We start from the raw sequence: 21,441 nt of genomic DNA, 5'->3' as shown, positions 1-21,441 counted from the left end.
TTTTGAACCCCACCTCCATAAGCTCACAGGTACAACACTACAGTCTTGAGACAAAGACAGGCCAGTGGTTTTGTATTAACTGAGTGACAATGTTTGAGCTTCTGATCACATCATATTGTCCAAGAATACTGTGTTATTTTTGTACCCATGTTTTATGAAAGTCTCTGCTGTCGAAAACAGATTTAAGATGTCAGTTGCCATGTGAGTGCATTTTAGTGACGAATTGTGATAAAGTCATGAAGTGTGTGGATTTTCTGTGATCCATTAAATACAAAATTGTATCAAAAAAACAAAACGGTCTCAATCATTTTTTTCCCACATGACTCAAGAAAAAAAGGCGATAAAAACTTGTGATCAGCTTTGTTCTGACTTATAGACTTAAAAGGAGGATGCAGGCGTTCTTCAACTCCTGGAAGACTGTCAACAATAGATTCTGGGAAAAGGTGAACATCAGGGGTGAGTGTTTGGGTTTTACATGTGCCTTCACCAGTGTGTGCGGCGAGTTTTGTGTGTTAGTGTTCAATCCATCTTTAAAAAGCTCTGCGTCTGGCTGAATAGAAGGAAGTGGATCTGACTTCCCCAGGAAATGGGAAGAGGAAACCCGGAGGCTCTGACCTCTCTGGCTGCAGTCGAGCCGCAAGACGACCGACAGGACAGAAAGAGACGGAGGTTTGAGGAAAGGGTGTTGTGTAGATGGGAGATATTGCCTCTCATTGTGCTCCATCTGAGTGAAATAAGTTGAGAGGACAAGAAGGAGTTAGGAACGGTCAGGGCATAAAGACGTGACAGAAGGAATTTCAACCCTGGTTCTAGTTCTTGGTCTTTGTGTGGAGATGAAGCTTCTCTTCCGAGCTCTGGGTGCTCTGCTCTGCTGCTCCTTGTCCTCCTCAAACACCCTGGATCCTTCTGGGAAGAACGTCTGCCACAATACCAGGTACAAGTCAACTTTACCGTCACTTTCTCTTGTTGTTTTTTAATGATTTACCACTGGGAGATGGCACCAATGGCGAGTCAATAACATTTGATTTTAAAATAAAAATTCATAAAATTGGTACCATTAAATGATATGATATTGGTGCCATTCCTGTGACAAGAAGAAAAGAAACAAAAATAAACTTTTCTCTACAAAGCGAATGACTGTGCTTTACAAATTTGTTGTATTACTTTCTAAATGATTCCCCTTCTTGTCAGTATTTCTAGGTGTATTTTCCTGCTAAGACCCTTTTTTCTAGATATCAAAATTGTCAAGCTCATTTGATAGTTAATGTACCTTCAGGAACCCCTCCAGCCCGGTCTGCTGCACTGGATGGCGTCAAGAAGGGAAAGAGTGCACTATACGTGAGTTTAACATCTCTGAATTGTCAACAATTTCAAGGACTGCTGCCTTTACTGCCTCCATATTAACTTTGTGATCCTGTTATCTTGGTTTCTTGCTGTGATGCAGCTGTGTGCGAGGGTGAGCAGGCCTGCCTGAAGGAAGAGGTCTGTGTGTATCCTGGAGTGTGTCGCTGCCCTCCTGGCTACTTTGGAGCTCACTGCAAAACACGTAAGCTACTATAAACATTAGGAGCTGTAAAGTATCCAATTATTGCTTATAAATGAGCATTTTGAGTTACTTTAGATTATCCTTACGTTACAGCTTTGGAAAATTACATCATTGACCTGTGAAAAGAAAATGTCTTAGAAGTTGCATCCAAACCATATTATCACAAGGGGCTGTTTTTTAATGCCAGTACAAGTCATTTCTTACTTTATGTATTCTACTTTATTGGTTAAAGTATTCGATAAGTCTGTCACAAGTAGCTCTCTGAAGTGTAGATGCCTTGTGTTATAGAACAAGACACTCAAGTAAAGTACAAGTCTCATAAAATTGCAAAGAAGTGCAGTTCTTTGTGTTATATTCATTCCCTTTGTTCAGTGGTTACACATTTTCTTTGCACATTTATGAGAGTTATATGTATGACCTATGTTTTTGATTTTTTTCTGTAACCAGGCTGTCCTCCTGAGTTCTGGGCCTCAGACTGTCGCCAGGTGTGTCCTTGCCACCCAAATGGCCGCTGTCACCCTGTCACTGGTGAGTGCACCTGCAACCAAAACCGTTGGGGTCCACTGTGCCAATACACCTGCAAGTGCGGCCGACATGGCCACTGCAACCCCTTATACGGTAACTGCACCTGCGACGAGGGCTGGTGGACGTCCACCTGCTCCAAGCCGTGTCAATGTGTCAACGGGGGATCTACAGGCCCCGGATGTGACCAGCTGACAGGTCGGTGTCAGTGCCACCGGGGCCACTGGGGGCTGAAGTGTCCCGGCACCTGCAACTGCTACCTGTCGCTGTGTAACCAGCGTAATGGGGTGTGTGAGTGCAAGGCAGAGTGGTGGGGACCCAGCTGTGACCGGCGGTGTAACTGTGACCTCACACACAGCAGCTGTGACCCTGCAAGCGGGCAGTGTGTGTGCCACCTGGGGTTCAAGGGTAAATACTGCAACCAGGCCTGTGACATTGGGGAGTACGGCAGTGGTTGCACAATGAGGTGGGTGTAAGCTCGGAGACGTTGGTTGTTTAAATACTGTGCCTGTTTGTTCTCATAGGTCTTTTTTTTTTCTGTCCATAGCTGTGGTTTCTGTAAAGACAAACAGCGCTGCTCATCCACTGATGGAGCATGTGCCGCCTGCGAGCCTGGCTGGAACAACACACAGTGCGACCGCCCTTGCCCACCTGGTTACTATGGCGACAGCTGCAAGGAGGAGTGTCCACGGTGCAGAAATAATGAACCCTGTGACCCAAAGACTGGGAAATGTTGGAGATGTGACCCTGGATGGACTGGACCCAGGTGTGTTTTGTTTTTGAGGCCCTGCTGTACTTAAGTTACGGTGAAGGTTACTGAATAATTACCGGTAGTGGGTTTTTTTTCCACACTGATTGTATACAAAATGGACATAGTCTCAGTGATGTCATTGGTTTCCCACTGAGGGGGAGGGGGAGCTGAAGTATTCTGAATGAATTAGTTTAGTAGCTTAGCTGCAGACTACAACATGCCCTCCTCAGCCAAGCCACTTATTATGCCTCAAGATACAAACTCTCAGCCTTTATCGCATGAGAGTTTGCTCTCAAAGTCCACGTCTCAAAGAGGCCTTAGTCATAGTTTACCACACAGCAGATTAAGTTCAGACTGCACATATTAATTTTCATACTGTATGAAATAAATAGCAATACATTCCTGGAAAAAAGGAAGAACAGTTTACAGCTAGTGCTACGATTTAGCAAAGTCTGCTATAACATGAAGCTGATGTAGTTAACACCTCATGTATATACAGAGCTCCTTGATCTAGTGTGTTGACATTCATTTTATAGGAGTGTGTGTACTTTTTATCAGCTGTGAAAAAATAAGACAGAAAGAGGAACATTTTCTCTTCCGCCTGACTCAAGTCCTTAAATATGTGGGACAAATTCAAACAATAGCAACAAAAGTGGTAAACTAATTGTTATACATCACTGAGGGCAAATGACTAGAAATGGATATGAAATTATTATTTGAATCTTTGTCCCTTCTCATCAGGTGTGAGGAGGCCTGCCCAGACAGGACGTTTGGAGACGCCTGCAGCTTCCTGTGTAGCCCTTGCTTCCATGGTAACTGCCATCATGTGACAGGAAGATGTGTCTGTCAACCCGGCTTTCAGGGAGAGAGGTGAGCTTGACTGGCACGGCATCAAGTTAAAACAAAGTTTCTCTCAGGACACAGCAAAAAAAAAAAGAAAAGCCACACACACATGCGCGCACACACACACACACACACACACACACACACACACACACACACATATTGATAACATAATTACTGTTGCTTACTTTATATAAAGATTTTTGTTTTAACGTTTTAACCAATGAACCCATTCACATTCCTCTTTTATATTTCTATCATTTGACGATCAATTGGAATTAAAGTTGTGACAATGGAGTTGTTTAAAGAATGTTGAATGTTGCTCTGGTGCACTCAAGGGACCTCTGACATCAGCAAATGTATTTTTTAACAATGCAGTCTTAATCTGTGTTTTAAAAATGACAAAAACAGAGAAGAAAAAAAAACGTCAGCGAACATTAATTAAGATTCACATGGCTTTTCTAAAAAAAATGTCTTTAGAAGACAGCTGTGTAATTTGAGCAAATAAACCAAAGTGACATGCAATTACAGGTTAGCAAGTAAAACCACATAAAAGCTCTACCATGGTCCCTTTCTTTTCTTCCTACAATTCTGCAATGTGTATTAGTCATGTTGTTTTCACTGTGCACTTAAATAGATGATGATTCAGTGTTCATACACAGGACTTTCTGTTTGCTGTGAGAGTATGACTTCTTTTTTCTTTCTTTTTTTTTTTTTTTAGCTGTAACAGCAGCTGCTCCGCCCTGCAGTTTGGGATGAACTGCTCTTCCGCCTGTGACTGTGGTGAGGGTATCGAGTGTCACCCAGTTACCGGTGTCTGCCCTAACAGTACGTACCATCCACCCATCAATCTGTTTTGTTTTAATGTTCAGATTGCTATGAACCTAAACGACATCACATGCTCCTTCATGTGTGTGTGTATCAGGTATCAGCGGATCTGTCCTGGCAGGTGTGCTGGTTCCTTTGCTCCTGGTGCTCCTCACTGTGCTCTGCTGTTGTCTGTGTTGTGGAGGAGGCCCTGTTGATGGCAAAGACAGGTCTGTAATTCACTTCCTTAAATCTACATTATGTCAGTAATCAAGCTGGTTCAGCGAAGCTCAAGTGGAGGCAGTTTGTGTTGTTGAATTGAACTTTTATTAGATTTTAACTGTGGGAAACTAAAGCTCTTCCACATGAAATTCAAGACATGAAGCTATACATAGAAACGTTATTGTTCTTCCTTAAATTGGATATTGTTCTGCCTTCATGAATTTTAGATGTTGTGAAGAGTATAGAGTATTTGAGTTATTAGGATTCACCTTTAATTATTTCTTTCTACTATGTGCAACAGTGTTAAATTTTTATATATAAACCATCTTTATCTCAGAGCGACTGTGGCTGAAGGAGGCTGGTCGGCTCGGATGAAATATCACGTCTACAGCGTCCTGGCAAACATTGGTGCTTCACTTCCCTGTATCTCTGATTGGTCATCTGGCTTGCCTCGTGTCACTGGTGAGAGCTGCAACACAATATTTGTAGTAAAAAAACTATATAACTCACACTTACTATCAGGAGAAAGGATCCTGTGAGGAGTTATAAGCTGGTTATGAAACAGACCGTTAAAAGACAGCAGAAGTCTTAAACATGTACAGTACAAGAACAGCAAAGAGTTAAAAGGTACTGCTTTGTCCACAGGGGGGCGCCAAAATGGAATCAAATACAGGAACTTAAGTTCATGGATTGTTTACAACCTTATTCTCATATATTTATTTACTAAGAACGAAGTGAAGATGTACAAAATTTACTTACCTATTGTTATGTAGAGATTTATTATTCAGTGACCAGACGCTTCTTCTTGTTACCTCATGAGAGATATTTGTATGCCATTAAAGCCTCAATTTCTGTGGAGATATGCCTGCATTTATCATGAAGACAACTCTGTTACTTTCTTACTTAATGAAGGTTAAGGAGCTGTAAATGCAACAAGTTAATCACTTTTTTCAGCCAATCACTCAAATATTTATCAAGAGCTTATCCAAAGTTTTTTTTTTTAACAACTTCCTGGGAACTAAACCTGATGAAATGTATCTTTAAATTTGTGCATTCCCATCTCTGTGTTTGGATTAGTGAAATGTTTGAAGGAGGAATTGCCTCAATTATTAAGGCAAAATTCTAACCTTTATAAAATATTTAACAGCAAACTTAAAATTACAAGTTTGTTATTGCAAATGAATACATTAGAATCTGGAGTTCAATCATTTCAATATGTCTATCGGCTGCTTTGAAAGGAACTCTGTCTTGTAAAACCTACCCTCAATAAAAGACAATCCCCAGTTGGATTTGACAAACTGAGGCTTATATAGTTTAATGTAATCTTTATGCCACACATACAGTGTCTCACCATGACCCTGAGCTGACGTTCAATCACAGCTTCATTGAGCCTCCATCCTCTGGATGGGTGACTGAAGGATCTTCGTTCGACAGTGATGAGGAGGAAGGAGAGGCGCTCTACTGTGTCCCTCCAAGAGAAGGTAGAAAAAAGGATACATCTAACTATACACTGCCCACCTGTGGGGGTTTGCAGATACTACAGAATCCACCTCCTCTTCTCATTTCTCATGTCTCCTCTCTCTCCATCTCTTTGGCAGACATACCCGCTGTGGCAGGCGGAGAGTTCCAGGAGATGAGTTCAAAGTGCAACATGTTCTTAGACCCGTCTGGCTTCAGCAGTGAGGACATCACTTCCCCCTTCAACATCCCTCGCACCTCCAGCATCGCCAAGGCCAAGCGGCCATCTGTCTCTTTTGCCGAAGGCACTCGCTTTAGTCCCAAAGAGAGGCGTGGCTCAGCACAGGACCTAGGCGCTTCCTCTGGACGCAACAAACCCAAGGCACCCTGGGGGGTTTTGATGCTGTCTGCTTTGCAGAGTCAGGTAGGTGCAGCTAGAACCGGGGAGGTCAGTGGAGCTGAAGGCGAGGAGAGTGAGTATGAAGTGGACTTGCAGGAGACAGAGAACCAGGAATCAAGCTGTGATGCAGGAGACCAGGATGTAGACAGAACGCCATCCCCTGGCGCTTCAGGAAGAAGGCGGACTATGTCAAACACAGCTGCTCATAAAGTGACCCAGCTGCCATTATCTGCCTCTGATGCTCAAGTGGGGGTCTTAAATAAGGTCACGACAGTTTACGTGACAGTGGGTAAAGCAGGTAGGCCTGTGTCGAAGACTGAATCCAGCTCCGAAGGCCCCGTTCAGGCCATGCTGCGACGACTAGGCAGCCTGCAGAGACAGAGGGAGCAGGAGTCCAGTCGACCAAAGCCTGAGGCAGCTGAAGCGATCATCAAACCACCGAGGAAGAAGCTCGGAGCTCGGGCGAGTGTGTGGGAACAGGGGAGTCCGTCTGGAGGGGAGGTAGGCATATGTAAGCCAATCAGGAGAAAGCATGCCGCTCTCAACAACCCTGACTCAACAGGTGCATGTGACACTCCATCATCAGAGAGCGGCACTCCAAAAAGACCGCTCTCGTTCATTTTGCAGAGTGTGCCAGAGGTGGGTTCCGCTGACTCAGGGTCTGATCTGAGGGCTGAAGGATGCTCCGGTACAGGAAACACTGAAAGCACCTACCTGACTGTGGGACCAGTAGGAGACGCGACGTGCCTCACCGAGGTCATCGCCAATGAAGCTGCAGTGGTCAGTGTGAGCGATGAACCCTGCTATGAAAATGTCTGCATCAACCACTCATAACCTCTGGAAATCCTCACATCAGCAGGTCTGATCCAAACACAACAACATAATTCTGCAGCCGAAACACTACAGGCCCAAAGTAAAAAAAAAAAACATACCTACTGTAAAAAGGTATATGATCTACAGAACATACACAAACCACATGAAATGTATTTTTGATTTAAGGTAAATGTTAAAAAAGAAACAATGTAGGTTTTCCTTTGGGATCATAAATCCAGTGGGTAACAAGGGCCGAGCTACAAAACAGTACAAGGACTAAATAATGTGAATGCTTATTATTTTTATTTTTTGTAGTGAAGTGATTTACTAATAATATTGTACTAATTGTATGCATACAAGTACTGTACTTCAGGCCTGTGTCGACTTCTTGACACAGGAGGAATTAACATACATAATGATGAGATAATCGTCTTTTAAGGGAATGTAAAGAAATATATATTATATTTGTATTTTTACCAGAAAGACAAGAGCAAGCAAAGTAAATTATTGTAGTAGTTGTTGTAAATGCATCAACTGTGTACATGGTTCGAGAGGAAACAGATGTAATTTAATCACCAGAATGAGATTGGAGTCAGCTGCTGACGTCATGTTTTTATTGGTCATGGATGAAAAACACACAGCCACAGACTGTGTTTACACAATGAGTACACGATACATCCTTAAGATACGTTTAAAGCTTGTAAAATACAATATAATTCCATTAACAGTGTATCGTAGTAGACGTTTTTGCCCTCTTATACCAGGCAGAAGATATCATAAAGTGTTAAAAAATGTTTCCACATCTACGTCCTGACCTTTGCTGTTGACACAAAACACCCACCATTTAATACAACTACAGATATGTCTTTACATTCAAGGGGACAACTGTACAACTTTACACTAAAATCGTATGTCCCTTTATCGTATAATACCTGTATCATGTTATGAATGTTCATTTTTCTCACTGTTAACTGTATCTATGTTTACCACTGATAAAGCAAATAAACATGTTCTAGTTTATAGATACACCTCCCTGAGCTGTAGAGTACACAGTGCTGTGGTGGAAGAAGTACATATATTTATATTTAATATAAGTAACAATACCAATCTGCAAAAATACTCTTTAAAGGAATACATTTCCTGTATTCAAAGTTATTTTTCTTGCCTTTTTGCCTTTATTAGATGAGGCAGCTAAAGAGAGACAGGAAATAGTGGAAGGTGAGAGAGTGGGGGATGACACGCAGCAAAGGGCCAAGGTCGGATTTGAACCCACGGCTTCTGTGACGAGGACTATAGCCTCTGTACATGAGGCGCACAACATACCCGCTAGGCTATCAGTGCCCCAAAATACTAAAGTTTAAACAGCAAATGAACTGAACATCATAAAAGTATAAACACAATGGGCAAAGTGACACTTTTGTAAAAGATAAACACTCATTTGAATCACATTGTTTAAGTCTTTCTTCCGATGTAAGCAGCGTTTTTAAATCACAGCAGGTTGAGGTGGAGAGAACTTTAACTACTTTATAAACGGATTAGTTAGAAGTTGTACTGTGCTTTGTAAGTTGATTATCTGTATTTATGAAGTATTCTGCAAACTAACAGTGTCCAAAGTTGTTATATAAATGAAGTGTAGTAAAACACTGTAAACGGTGCTATAGCATAAAGTAATATAAGTAGTAGTATGAGTGTTAACATATTTACTAAAATACACAATCAAGACTATTTTCAGTGAAGTTGTGTTTAATAAGCAGGTCAGCTGATGTTCACAACGCAGTTCAGAAAATCAACCAGCTGGACTTTGACCACTGATCTCCAATATTTACTGAAGCTAAAGATCAACTAGTTGTTTATTACACTGAACATGTGTGACACACTTTTCCCATTTCTAATACATCTTGTGCAAAGACTGAAAAGATCTTAGACTACTTCTCTGCCCCTGTGGTGCCTGAGCAGCCAAGCCAGTACTTGGCGATGGACCTGGGGTATGGAGGCATGGCGGGGTCGACTCTCTTGGTCTTCAGGTCCACTCTGTAGTATTTATCTATAAACACAGAACATGAGATCATCATTTCATTGAGTCTGCAAACCTAACTTTCAATAACTCTCTGCTGTTATAAGCAGGAAAACACTCCTTTATTAACTATCAGTCTTGTCTTTAACCAGTCATGGGAACTTCAGTGATTTAATGTATCTGTTTCTTTGTTACAAAGCATGAGAAACCAGTTATTAAAGGCCTTCTGTGGCAGAGCTGGGGGATGTTTAATGAAATTATAGAGTTTCTGTCTCCATCTGTAGTTCATCTCACAGAGGTTTTATTTCCTCTGTTCTTCAAAAATGATGAATTATGATGCTTGTGTTTTTTTTATTGAGGTAAGAAGTCGACATAGTAGCAAAATGTGCATAAAGACAAACATACTGGATGCAGCATAATGAAACTGTGGACTTCTTTTCTTTTGTGCTCTTTTTGATGTGCTCTTTGTTCCTCTGGTCAAATGACTTCCCTCCTGTCTTTGGATAATGAAGTTGAATTAGATTTAAATGCAGCCTCGTGAGAGATTTGCTGTTCGTTATCAAAAGTTTGATTAAATTGCAGCTAGCTCTGTGCTAACGGACATTTGGATAACTGTAAAAAATACTGAAATAAATAGATAATTAAGTGGACGCTTTTTTTTTTACATTATCTCTTGTTATTATTCATCATAAAGAAATCAAAAAAGTTCACAGGTTGCTTGTTTTTAAACCTTTAACATCTATATATTCCACATGTAGCCTGGTGGAGAGATTGATTATTTAGTTTGACAAACAGTCCAGGTGAAAAGACAAACCAAAGACACTAACTTCTTCCAGAATTTTCTAACACTTTAAATAAAATATAAGTTTTTGTCTCTTATGCATCCCGTTAAGAGAGCAGTTATAAACTTGCTTATTTTTTTAAGTGTACGTTCACCTGAACACGGAAATGTATATTTACTTGTTTTGGTTGTGCCGTAATGTTTTGTAGTCGTCAATCTTTTCCTTGTTTATTCCACCATAGTTACTGATAACTGGTAATATTTCAAGACAGAAAAAGGATGCTGCTGCTTCACACATGAGTGAGTATGTTGTGATACGAGGTCTTCCTTTCCCTCTGAATGTCACAACTCGCAGTTTTTAATACTGCAATCTCAAGGTCGATTACCACTGAGTTACCTCATTCAGCAATTGACGGTGAAATGGCAGATATTTTTCTTTACACGGGCATCGGTTCACAGCAATGGAAGTAGACCATTATAGTTTTAAGATTGAATGATTTTAATCTGTTGTTGAATGATTAAATATGAATTATTTTTACTATGCTGTTAATGAATGTATCCTGGCTGTGTTACCTCCTTTAAAGAAGTAGACGCTCTGTATGGGCAGACGGACCACCTGCAAGACAGACTTGTCTCCTCTGTTGTTCTGTCTGTTACTGTCCCTCCGTCTGTCCTGGTCCCGGTCTTGCCTGTCCCAGTCCCTGCCGAGCCTCTCTTCCATCTCCATCCTCCTCTCTGCCAACCTCAGACCCATTTCCATCCCCCGTTCTGCAAACTCCTGGCCCATGTTCATCCCCCGCTCTGCCATGGTACCCCAGAAGGGAGAACGGCTCTGCCTCCTTCGACCCCACTGCTGCCCGTACTGCTGGTCCCACTGCTGCCCGTACTGCTGGTACTGCCGGTTCCACTGCTGGCCTTGCTGTTGATTCCACTGCTGATCAGGCAAGTAGTCGTTGCGGGATCTTGGTGGTGTGACGTAAATTCTGCCCGCCATGGCAGCATCCAGAGGAGACTTGAGGCCCTTCCAGTCCTTGTCGATGAAATGGTGTTTGTCGTGATGCTGAGGCACTAAATAACGTTAGAAGACATTAAGCTGTGCAAGAGACAACATCTACCTGCTGCTAAACATAAAAATTAACGCCTTAAACCATAACTCACAGTCAGAGAAAAGCTCACTGAAGAAGTGCTCATAGTTGTTGTAGTAAACATCAGTGTAATGTCTGAACAGAGTGGAGGGAGACCTCTCAGACATGGAGACGCACTCCTCATGAGATGGCTGGTGCAGAAACTCGTACATGTGATACTGATCCCCTGGGGAACCCAACAAGATACCAAACAAATTAAAATAATTGACATTTGAGCAACTTCATGTTAAATATACTGGAGAAATAACAGGAGACGTTGCATAATATATGGCTGTACCTTTGAAAAAATACACCCTCTCTTTCCCATTGTGACCAGGAGCAGGCAGAGCAAACGCTGCATCCACATGATCAGGAATCTTATCAAAGCCCACACTGATATCTCGAGGGTAGTCGTCATCCAGCACACCGTCATCAAACCTCCAGTACTTGTTCCCCTGATGAATGTTTGGTTTGATATAAACATTAAACTTTCACAGACGGCATCAGACATTCTTTCAATTTCAATTTCATTTCCTACGTCCCCACCTTGAAGATATAAGTCTTCCCTTGACAGTTGACCCGGGTGAAGGCAGCATCAATGGGCCCACTGATCCCCCACACGTCCTTTATGAGCTTTGGATAACCAGGAAGAACCGACTTCTGGTCCAACTCGAAAAAGTAGTCCCCTACAACAAAACAAGTTCCTCACAGTAAGAAACGTTATTTTTAAACTCCTTTAAATGTCAGATGACCATATTTCCGTATTAAGGGATTACATTTCTACATGTAGTCACTCACCTCTGAAGGCATAAATGGAGCCATTCTTTAGCTGCATGAAGGAGTCAAAAGGCCGCTCACTGCAGACTTTTGCGTCTGGGTCAGGGGCCTCAGTGGTGGCCGTTGTCACAGGAACAGTGGTTGTCTCAGCTGCTGTTTCAGTCTCAGTGGGTTGAGGAGTGTTGGGGGATTCCTGTGTGGTTGGGATCAGTTGTGAAATGAGCGGAATTTGTATGACGGGGCTTCTTGGAAGAATGGCATACATCAGTCGAGGGGGTCTGGTCATTTCTGGTGTGGTTTCTGGACGCTGCTGTGGTCTGAAGTCTGACACGGGTCGTCGTGTGGGCTCCTGCTGACGGCTGCGGGAGGTGAAAGACTGGCCTGGTAAAGGCAGTTCAGGGGCTTGAGTGGGGCTTTCATCATCATCGTCCTCTGCTAACTCAAAAGTGTCTCCACGAGCTGAAAAAAAAAATGGATAAACCATTATTCGCTGCACCATTTTGACTCAAAACAAGAATGCTGTTTCTTTAAAAACACTTTTCTTACTTGTCATGCCACAGGTGACCTCAAAGTCGGAGCAGCAGCTCTTGTAGTACTTGCACATGGAGTCACACTGGCACGTCCTCAGAGAGTCAAAGCCATTCTCACAGCGATTCATACAGGACTCTAGGCGTAAATGACAAAATAAGGAAAATGGATCATCTCCATTTATTTACGTTATGATGTTTTTCTGTTCTCTCTCTGATCCTCTGGCTAAATCAATTTCCTCCTTGAGATAGAAAATGTATCTTGGATTTGATTACAGCCCCCATGAGCTTTGACAGCATGCCAGTGACAAAACATTTTTAACATTGTCTTTCCTGTGAAGTTGTCTCTGTCTATTTGAGTCATCGTCTTGTATCCTGTTTGTAATCAAAACTATACTTTTTGCTGAAACAGACACGTAGGCTACTAGTTTTAAGGATCAATTGTTCTTATACTGTCTTGATTGCATATCAACGTATTATGCCAAACATTTGTAGTATCCAACTCAAAAGCACAAAAGGTGCTGCATTCTTATCATTACAAACTCTATGTTTGAAACACGAGAATCTAAACCGCTGGTCAAACAATAGAAGCATTTTGAAGACTTAACTTTGTCTTGTGGGCATTGTGACCACGATCTATTATTATTCTTGTTTTATTCTTGATATGAAATGATTGATTTTAGTTGCAGTCACTGTACAGTATATCTACTTGTGTAGACATCTGCCTTCAAAGTCTATCCAATAAGACTCATGGTTTACACTACAGATGAGAGTAATTCATATGTTGCTGGTTTCTTATTGGTGTCGCTGCTAATGGAAATGACCAGACTCTTACTCAGACTTCAGTTCACAGGCTGCTCAGTCTGACTGTAACATAACGACTACAGCCGACTGTTCTGATGAGCTAGATAAAAACTCCTCTAATACTTATTTGAACTTACAAAATGATTTTAAATGTTTCACTTACCATCAGCAGCCAAAGTGTGTGTGATCAGAGCGAGCAGCAGCACGGCGGCCCACAGCCTCATGTTGCCTCTGTTGTGTGTTTGAACAGAATGACACAGTAACGACGGACTGTGTGCTCCCAATCATTGGAAACATGTGTCAGTCACCCCGCATCCTTGTTAACTTTAACTCTATTTGCAAATCTGTCACTACTAGAGCAAATAAACAGACAGAGAGAGAGAGAGAGAGAGAAAGAAAGAAATCAATAGGAAACAAGACTTTATGTAATGACCTCTGTTGACCTCTGACTGTGCACTTTTAGCAATTTACTGCTAGGTGAGACATTTAAACTACAGTGCTCACAGATTTCACTTTCCAGAATGAGCAACTTAATCAGCATCATCCTCTTTTTTTATTATTACATTCTTACTTTCTTTCAGTTCTAGACTTGAGTTTAGCTTGTAACATGATGTAACATGATGTCACTGGGAGGCCTCAGTGAGGACACAAGAGCAAAGTACCGGTCTGCGTTGCTGTCTTGCAAAACAGTATGACACAAAGTCACAAGATAACAAAGACTTTTACAGCAGCAGAAATGTGTAATGCTTAAGCGGCGGTGTTAAAGGGCGATGACATTAAACTGCAAAGACAGCTGAAATATTAGTACAACATAATTATTTATTTAGGTTTAACATTGTTAAAGCTTATCTTGGATCTTGCTGACCCCACCCCTCTTGATATAGGCTTCAAAAAATGTATGAACACGTACCAATTATAAGCACTCTCCTTGTCACAGTTCTGTAGGTATGTTTCAGATTGAACTAACATATTTTCACATTTCTGAAGATCAATATTTTTTAATAACTTTAAAAAATATTGACTCAACTGTTTAAAAATACATGTTAAGGCACAATCAGCTGGGAGTTTAGATGTACTCTGTGGGTCCTCTGACACAGTATCTCTCTATACAGACCATACACCAGGAACACGCTCTCTAAATAGTTTAGATTAACTGTGTTTTTCCACATTTAATTTATTCAGTTAACATTATATAATAACATGACATTATAAAATGCTCTCAGAAGTGCCATATTTAGAGGGGGAAACGATGAATTCTTTAATATTTATATGTCTGCTTGTTTATAGAAGCAGTGACACTAAATCTAAAAATACTGACATTGGCATTGTGGCCTAAAACACAGGAGTTGATATAGATTTTTAATAAATTCAATGTTAGTTTAAGTCCCATGCCGAAAATATTTCAATCACCATTTCTTGGATTTTCTTTTTTTTGTTTTTCATTTCAATTAGTTTTCAATGCAGACAAATGACATGTATTTGCAGCACATTTTTCAAGTAAACGATCTCTTAGTAATATATACACTTTAAGCCTAAGTGTGCCAGCCAACTCCATTTTTATATAGGCCTAGCTATTTCCAGTGGTAATTATAGAATGATATAAAAATAAACTAACATTTGGCAAACATAAATTATGATCAGAGGTTATTCTCCAGTTTGTCCAGCAGATGGCGTGTGTTGTTTAGAGCAGCCCGGTGATGAGCATGCTCTGACCGGCTGTGATGCAGGGAGAAGAGGGAGATGGGCGGGGGAGGGGGCTTCTTATTATCCGCTCTTCCCTTGTACTATCCCGAGCCGGTGGGCGGTGCTGAGACCACTGGAGATACACAGACCGACCGGCTGATGCTGCTGGCCGAGGAATGCGATAGGTCAATCGGGATGCTTTTTCACAGGGGTGTCATATTTTGGCAGGTGACGAGCCGCTACAGTGTGTCAGATAACTTGGAAGAAGAACGTGTTTGAGGAAAAACAGGCCTTCTTTGTCTGCAGAAGATCAGTGACACAGAGACAAGACAACAAAAGACAATTTACTCTCCGGACAACAAGTAGGAGTGGTTTCTTGGGCTTGTCAGACTGAGGCACTGGTCTTAGATGTTTCCTCTTTAATGTCTTTTCTGTAAACATATTCCGTCATTGTATCAGGTGAGGTCTGGGCTGGTGGGATGATAATGAGACAAAGCAGCAGCTGCTGAGGCAGGACTATGCGCAGGGAAGATCCAGATCTGCTTATGAGTGTGTACGCGCTTAATGCCGGACATGACAGCAGCAGAGAGCGGTGATGCAATTTGATGAAAGCTGTCAACATTGATTAACAACAGCTTGGCGCATCTGTGAGTGTTTACAAGGCGGATATCACACCGGAAAACACTGACACATATTTGAGGCCTGTTTAAAAAACATCGACCTGTTTCTGCTGGTAGATGCTCTTTTCTCTTGCTCTCTTCCTGTGGAGGCTCTATCGACATTTCTCCATCATGTTCAGCACAGACAGACTCACAGTCCCAGAGTATGTTAGCCGGCTGCAGAGAGGCAGGAGCGGCTCCGGCTCGGACCCTAAAGCTGTTTCTCCGGGCATCAACGCGGACGTCCAGGCGGTTTTGGGCAGCTCGCTCCCCGCCCTGCGTTGCGCCATCAGGAGGCTGAAGTCAGCAAACGAAACGTCGGACTCAGAAGAGACCCGCGGGGCCATCGCAGAGATTTTCCAGCTGGTGGAGGAGGCCTGGGTCCTGCCCACTGTAGGCCGTCAGGTGGCCGAGGAGATCTGTAACAGGATCCGGCTAGATGGAGGCCTGGAGCTGCTGCTGCAGCTTCAGCAGATACCTGCTGTGGAGATCACCTATGAGTCTGCAAAACTGCTGGAGCAGATCCTCATCTCAGAGAACAGGTAAAGCGTGAACAGGGATAAACAAATGACATGAACACCTTTTTGAATATTACACTGTCTTACACAGCAGCACTGCTATGAATAACTAAGTAAGAGTTCAGCTTTAAGTGTGTAAACTGCATCACATTGTTCAATGAGACAACACATGCATCTTAGAATGTAATAATATTAAATGCATACTGTATATGTAAAACAGTAGTAGCAAAAGTAGAACAATGTGTTTATGGCATGTGATATACCCAGGACAAAACTGCATAGACCACATATCAAAAAATATTAACCTCATTCTAAAACCTTAATATGACCAAATGATTATAATTATTGTTTAAGCCCGGATTGATTGACAATATTGTTGTTGTCTTACAAATCATATTTGCCTCGCTTTATCAGGAGTATGTCCTTAAATCCTTTAAGATATAGTCCAGCTAAGTGATTGTTTTAGTAAAATTTTGTACAACCACATTGAGGGCGGCAGTGGATTAGTGGTAGAGATGGTTGTCTCTCAAGCAAAGGTTGGTGGTTCAATCTCCAGCCCTTAAAGTCACATATAGAAGTGTCTTTGGGAAAGAAGACAGCAACTTGTGAATGTGTATGAATGGATTAGTTTATATACTGATGGGCACTTTGATTAAGAGCCTCTGCCATTAGTATGTGAATGTGGTATGAAGGGATAAGTGTGACCTGTGGTGGAAAAAGCGCTTTGGCTAGTAGTCTGAAGACAAGAAAAGTGCTATACAAGCGCAAGTTCATTAACCATTTAAAAACTCCTGTTGACAGAGACTACATTGCCCGTCTGGGTCTTGGGGTTATCCTCAACCTGACTCGACAGCAGGAAGACGCTCAGCTTGCCCGCAGTGTTTCAGGGATCCTGGAGCACATGTTCAAACACACAGAGGAGACATCTGTCCACCTCATCTCTAACGGGGCCCTGGACGCACTCCTCTTCTGGTGCAGAGGTACAGACCCCACTGTACTGCGCCACTGTGCTGTGGCTCTAGCAAACTGTGCTATGTACGGAGGCCACCGCTGCCAGAGATGGATGATCGAGAAACAGGCAGCTGAGTGGCTTTTTCCGTTGGCTTTTTCCAAAGAGGATGAACTCATTCGCTTCCACGCATGTCTGGCTGTTACTGTGTTGGCGGCAAACAAAGAAATTGAGAAGGAGGTGGTGAAGTCTGGAACCTTGGAGCTGGTGGAGCCATTCATTGCGTCCCTGGACCCGGATGACTTTGCCCGCAACTTATTGGACAGTACGGACAGCATGCAGGGTAGGACGGCATCTGATCTGCAGCATCTTCTGCCTTTACTGGATGGCACAAGACTTGAGGGAAAGTGCATTGCAGCCTTTTACCTTTGCGTTGAGTCAAGCATCAAGTCTCGTCAACGCAACACTAAGGTACATTCCCTGTTTCCTTTCTACAAGACTTGAGATATATCACTGTCTGGTAGAGTTGTGACTGAATTTAATTTTGTCTTCCTTTGAAGATATTTCAAGAGATTGGAGCAGTGCAAAGTCTAAAGAGAATCGTCATGTACTCCAGCAATGGCACAGCCTGTTCCCTTGCCAAGCGGGCGCTAAGTCTGATGGGAGAGGAAGTGCCGAAACGTATCCTATCAAGTGTGCCCAATTGGAAATCCTGTGAAGTCCAGACATGGTTGCAGCAGGTTGGCTTTAGTGCCTATTGTGACCGTTTCCAGGTATGTTCAAGCATACAGTGAGTTAGAAGTATAAAGATCCTTCTATTGTATACAATGGCTGATATCTCTCGCTCTCATCGTCTTCCAAAATAGGAGCTCCAGGTGGATGGAGACCTCCTGCTGAACGTCACAGACCAGGATCTGAGTGCAGATCTGGGCATGACTGCAGGACTCACTCGCAAAAGGCAAGTGGTACAAACATTTCAATAAGTGCCTGACTGTGAATTTATGACTGGTCTAAAAATGTCTATTTTCTGTCTCACCTTCAGGTTTTTGAGAGACTTGCGAGTGCTGAAGACCTACGCCAACTACTCCACATGTGACCCAAACAACATGGCTGATTGGTTAGCTGATGTTGACCCTCGATTCCGTCAGTACACCTACGGGCTTGTCCAGTCAGGAGTGGATCTCAACAATGTCCAACACCTGACCGATCAGCAACTTCAGCATGACTGCCACGTTGTCAACGGAGTCCACAGGGCTAAGATGCTGTCCTTTAGCCGCAAGCCCTCAAAACCGTGTCACACTGATGCCCAGCCAACAGGGCCTGATGTTTTTATCAGCTACCGTCGGACTACGGGCTCCCAGTTGGCAAGGTCAGAACTGATACATGATTAATTCAGTAAGAGAAATGTGTAAAATATAAGGGGCCAGGAAAAAGGCAAGGCAAAAATAGTTGGTTTCTTCCACACTGCTCATTTTGACTGACTTTCTTATTTCTCCGTGTCCAAAGTCTTCTGAAGGTGCACCTACAGGTCCGAGGATACAGTGTCTTCATTGATGTAGAAAAGCTAGCGGCTGGTAAATTCGAGGACAAACTGATTCAGAGTGTACAGAGGGCAAAAAACTTCATCCTGGTGCTGTCCGCCAATGCCCTCGACAAGTGCATGGGTGACACTGCCATGAAAGACTGGGTGCATAAGGTAAGCATTTGTCCATTCCTTCGGACCCATGTTGACATTTCAAGTCTTGATTTATCCAAAGTTTCACTGGAAACATCAACCTGTAACCTTATCAAGGTGTTCCAAATATATATTGTTACAACAGCTAAAAAGATTCAGCTGGAATCCTTCAAATCAGATTGTTTAAGGGTGCATACAACATCTAGACCGTTTGCGATGAACCTAGCTATGTCTTTAAGTTGTATTTTGAAATTTCCATGCCTTGATTCAGGGACTCAGTCCATTTTGGAATATCTTTTAAGAACCCCAAAAGTATCATCAATCACTGATCATTATTGGTTACATTTTGTTCTTTAGCTGCAGTGCTACTGATTATGAAGTTATAGTTTTACATTCTCATTGGTAGGCCACATGTCCATACTAGAACTCTGCACATTTTCTAGGTAACATATTCTTTTAATACTTTCAACATGATCAAACATATCACTAGCTGTGGTTTTCTGCTGAATGACAGAAATCAACTCTTTGTGCTAACGTGTTGGTCAAGCTGCATTAATACTCCCTGTGTGAACTCTTACTTGAGATTACCTGTCACATAAATATTGTTGTTTAAAAGAAAGGATCAGTTGTTACTATGCTTGCAGCTGGTTCGAGGGATTCGAGGATAATTTGTCTTGATATTGCATTTTGCTGTTTTACACACTCAAAGGGACTTTGATTTATTTTGCAGGAGATAGTCACAGCCCTGGCTGGGAAGAAGAACATAGTACCTGTTACAGACAATTTTATGTGGCCTGACCCCATGTCTCTGCCAGAGGACATGAGGGCAATACTCAACTTCAATGGCATCAAGTAAGTCCCCAAAATCTCTGAAAACTCAAATAAACCCAAAACTATAGCTTTAATTTTTATCCGAAATCCCTTTCTCAATAGGTTTAACAGCTGAAGTAAGAGTTTAAGTTTTGCTTGCGTGAGCACTACAGTTTCTATTTTCAGGCTAAGATCATTAATATATGAAAGCCTCTTTTATTTCTGAATAATGAATACAACCTGATTATTGTTTGGAAATAGTATCGAATTACAGATCATTTATTCAAATATCCATTATCCATAAGTATCATTGAATGCATGTTGTCTCTTTTAAACACAGATGGTCCCATGAATACCAAGAGGCCTCTATCGAGAAGATCTTGCGCTTTCTGAAAGGACAACAAGACCAAATGGATGCAAAAGATGCCTCCAAAGGGCAAAAAAAAGAAACAAAGTGATGTAAACAGTTTGATTTCAGTTTTAATAACTTCCAATGATGCCAAATTTCAACATCGTCAATTGTGAGCTGGCTGGCAGCTGATTAAACTCGGCCCAAATGCATGTGAATAAGATTACATGCTCACAAACAAAAGACGTGATATCCTGCAAAACAAAAACTGAAACAATAAAAGGATTCCAGATTGTATATAAGAAACTGTGCGCCTTTAACGATAGTGCCCTCACACTGCTGTATATGTGCAATCAGGTCCAGTGTATGCCTTTTGTATCTCAGGAATAGAACTGTGATAGATCAGCCTTCATTGGCACCCAGCAGTTATTCAAACAAACAGCAATTTCTACTAACACATTAGTCTGAATAAAACTATAAACACTCATCATTGTTTAACCCACACACTGTACATTGTCATAGCCAAAGTAGGTCTCTGAGTTACTGATATTTATGTTTTGTTAATGTGTCAGAAATATGAAAAGAAACCTTTTTGTGATTATGGATGATGGTAGAGTCCAAAAGTGGGCGTAACTCAAAGATGAGGGCCTGAGGTATTGTACAGAAATAAATGAGCTACATAATGTATAAGTGCAACCCTAATTTAAGCAAATATTGATAAAAGGGATGCACGTTTCACTGCAGTATTAAACATTTCCTTCCCTTTGTAAAAATGGGTAAAATGCAGTGAAAGAGCGTTTATTCTGTTTTGAACACTCTTGTTGTCGGCAGTTACAAAGTAGTGTACTTCACTCAGCTTAATTACAACAAACAAGGGGTTTATCAACACAGATTAGTCTGTGTTTAATGCTAAATCTGCTTTGTTGTTGAAAATTCACCCTTGAGCCCCTGCTGTGCTAAAAAGAAGCGGGGAAATGGAAACAATAAAATCGAGCAATATAGAGCACTGAGGCTTTTGCAAATATAGAGAACAAATTGCAAAACATATATAAACACCTGTTCAGACAAAGATCGATACAAATATACATCAATGTTGCTTGAATACATTAGTGATGAAATCTGTATTTAGTCTTGCAAAATAACCAAATCAAGCATCAACGTGTTTGTCATGTAATGTTTGTTCAATTATTCCACAAAAGGCTGAACGCAACTGCTGTTCAACTGTCATTTTTTTGATCTAGTCTTCTAAGTGTTTTTTGTCCATTATAAGTTATTGTATTATAATAAACATTGTCCCTGTAAAATAAAACTTTTTCTTCCAAGTAGTAAACCATGGTTTATTTTTACAATGAAGTCTTTACTGTGAAACAAACACATTTCAGCCAACGTTCTCTCAACATGATGAAGAA

General features: G+C 41.7%; 3 protein-coding genes across 3 annotated transcripts; 2 read left to right on the top strand and 1 right to left on the bottom strand.

Annotated features, from left to right (window-relative positions):
• The first annotated feature begins 639 nt into the window (after positions 1-639).
• scarf1 (scavenger receptor class F, member 1) lies at positions 640-8,384 on the top strand. Its single transcript, XM_020639304.3, has 11 exons — positions 640-934; positions 1,277-1,338; positions 1,445-1,546; positions 1,994-2,534; positions 2,616-2,834; positions 3,561-3,689; positions 4,384-4,490; positions 4,588-4,699; positions 5,029-5,153; positions 6,035-6,172; positions 6,290-8,384. The coding sequence occupies exons 1-11, from the start codon at positions 834-836 to the stop codon at positions 7,381-7,383; spliced, it is 2,730 nt and encodes a 909-aa protein (XP_020494960.2). The 5' UTR covers positions 640-833; the 3' UTR covers positions 7,384-8,384.
• On the bottom strand, positions 7,955-13,712 carry vtna (vitronectin a). Its single transcript, XM_020639305.3, has 8 exons — positions 13,553-13,712; positions 12,605-12,724; positions 12,080-12,517; positions 11,828-11,967; positions 11,580-11,736; positions 11,316-11,468; positions 10,731-11,225; positions 7,955-9,406 (listed from the first exon to the last, which is right to left on the bottom strand). Exons 1-8 carry the CDS (start codon positions 13,611-13,613, stop codon positions 9,288-9,290), a joined length of 1,683 nt encoding a protein of 560 aa, XP_020494961.1. The 5' UTR covers positions 13,614-13,712; the 3' UTR covers positions 7,955-9,287.
• A 1,489-nt stretch (positions 13,713-15,201) lies between these two features.
• On the top strand, positions 15,202-21,362 carry sarm1 (sterile alpha and TIR motif containing 1). Its single transcript, XM_020639323.3, has 8 exons — positions 15,202-16,273; positions 17,051-17,669; positions 17,759-17,971; positions 18,065-18,156; positions 18,241-18,567; positions 18,705-18,894; positions 19,604-19,725; positions 20,024-21,362. Exons 1-8 carry the CDS (start codon positions 15,810-15,812, stop codon positions 20,139-20,141), a joined length of 2,145 nt encoding a protein of 714 aa, XP_020494979.2. The 5' UTR covers positions 15,202-15,809; the 3' UTR covers positions 20,142-21,362.
• The last annotated feature ends 79 nt before the right edge of the window (positions 21,363-21,441 follow it).

This window comes from Labrus bergylta, chromosome 11 (assembly GCF_963930695.1).
Source record: "Labrus bergylta chromosome 11, fLabBer1.1, whole genome shotgun sequence".
Lineage (NCBI taxonomy): Eukaryota > Metazoa > Chordata > Actinopteri > Labriformes > Labridae > Labrus > Labrus bergylta.
Note: the sequence above shows the minus strand (reverse complement) of the source record. Positions and strands in the feature narration are given on the sequence as shown.

What these genes read in the sequence shown, in the direction of transcription:
- scarf1 (XM_020639304.3), top strand. Translation starts at nt 834, where the DNA reads ATGAAGCTTCTCTTCCGAGCTCTGGGTGCTCTGCTCTGCTGCTCCTTG. An exon ending in CCCGGCTTTCAGGGAGAGAG is followed by an intron (nt 3,690 to 4,383) that starts GTGAGCTTGACT and finishes TTTTTTTTTTAG; the next exon opens with CTGTAACAGCAGCTGCTCCG. An exon ending in TGGCTTGCCTCGTGTCACTG is followed by an intron (nt 5,154 to 6,034) that starts GTGAGAGCTGCA and finishes CCACACATACAG; the next exon opens with TGTCTCACCATGACCCTGAG.
- sarm1 (XM_020639323.3), top strand. Translation starts at nt 15,810, where the DNA reads ATGCTCTTTTCTCTTGCTCTCTTCCTGTGGAGGCTCTATCGACATTTC. An exon ending in ACGGGCTCCCAGTTGGCAAG is followed by an intron (nt 18,568 to 18,704) that starts GTCAGAACTGAT and finishes CCGTGTCCAAAG; the next exon opens with TCTTCTGAAGGTGCACCTAC. An exon ending in TGAAAGACTGGGTGCATAAG is followed by an intron (nt 18,895 to 19,603) that starts GTAAGCATTTGT and finishes TTTATTTTGCAG; the next exon opens with GAGATAGTCACAGCCCTGGC.
- vtna (XM_020639305.3), bottom strand. Translation starts at nt 13,613, where the DNA reads ATGAGGCTGTGGGCCGCCGTGCTGCTGCTCGCTCTGATCACACACACT. An exon ending in GGTCACCTGTGGCATGACAA is followed by an intron (nt 12,518 to 12,604) that starts GTAAGAAAAGTG and finishes TTTTTTTTTCAG; the next exon opens with CTCGTGGAGACACTTTTGAG. An exon ending in CAGTGAGCTTTTCTCTGACT is followed by an intron (nt 11,226 to 11,315) that starts GTGAGTTATGGT and finishes AACGTTATTTAG; the next exon opens with TGCCTCAGCATCACGACAAA.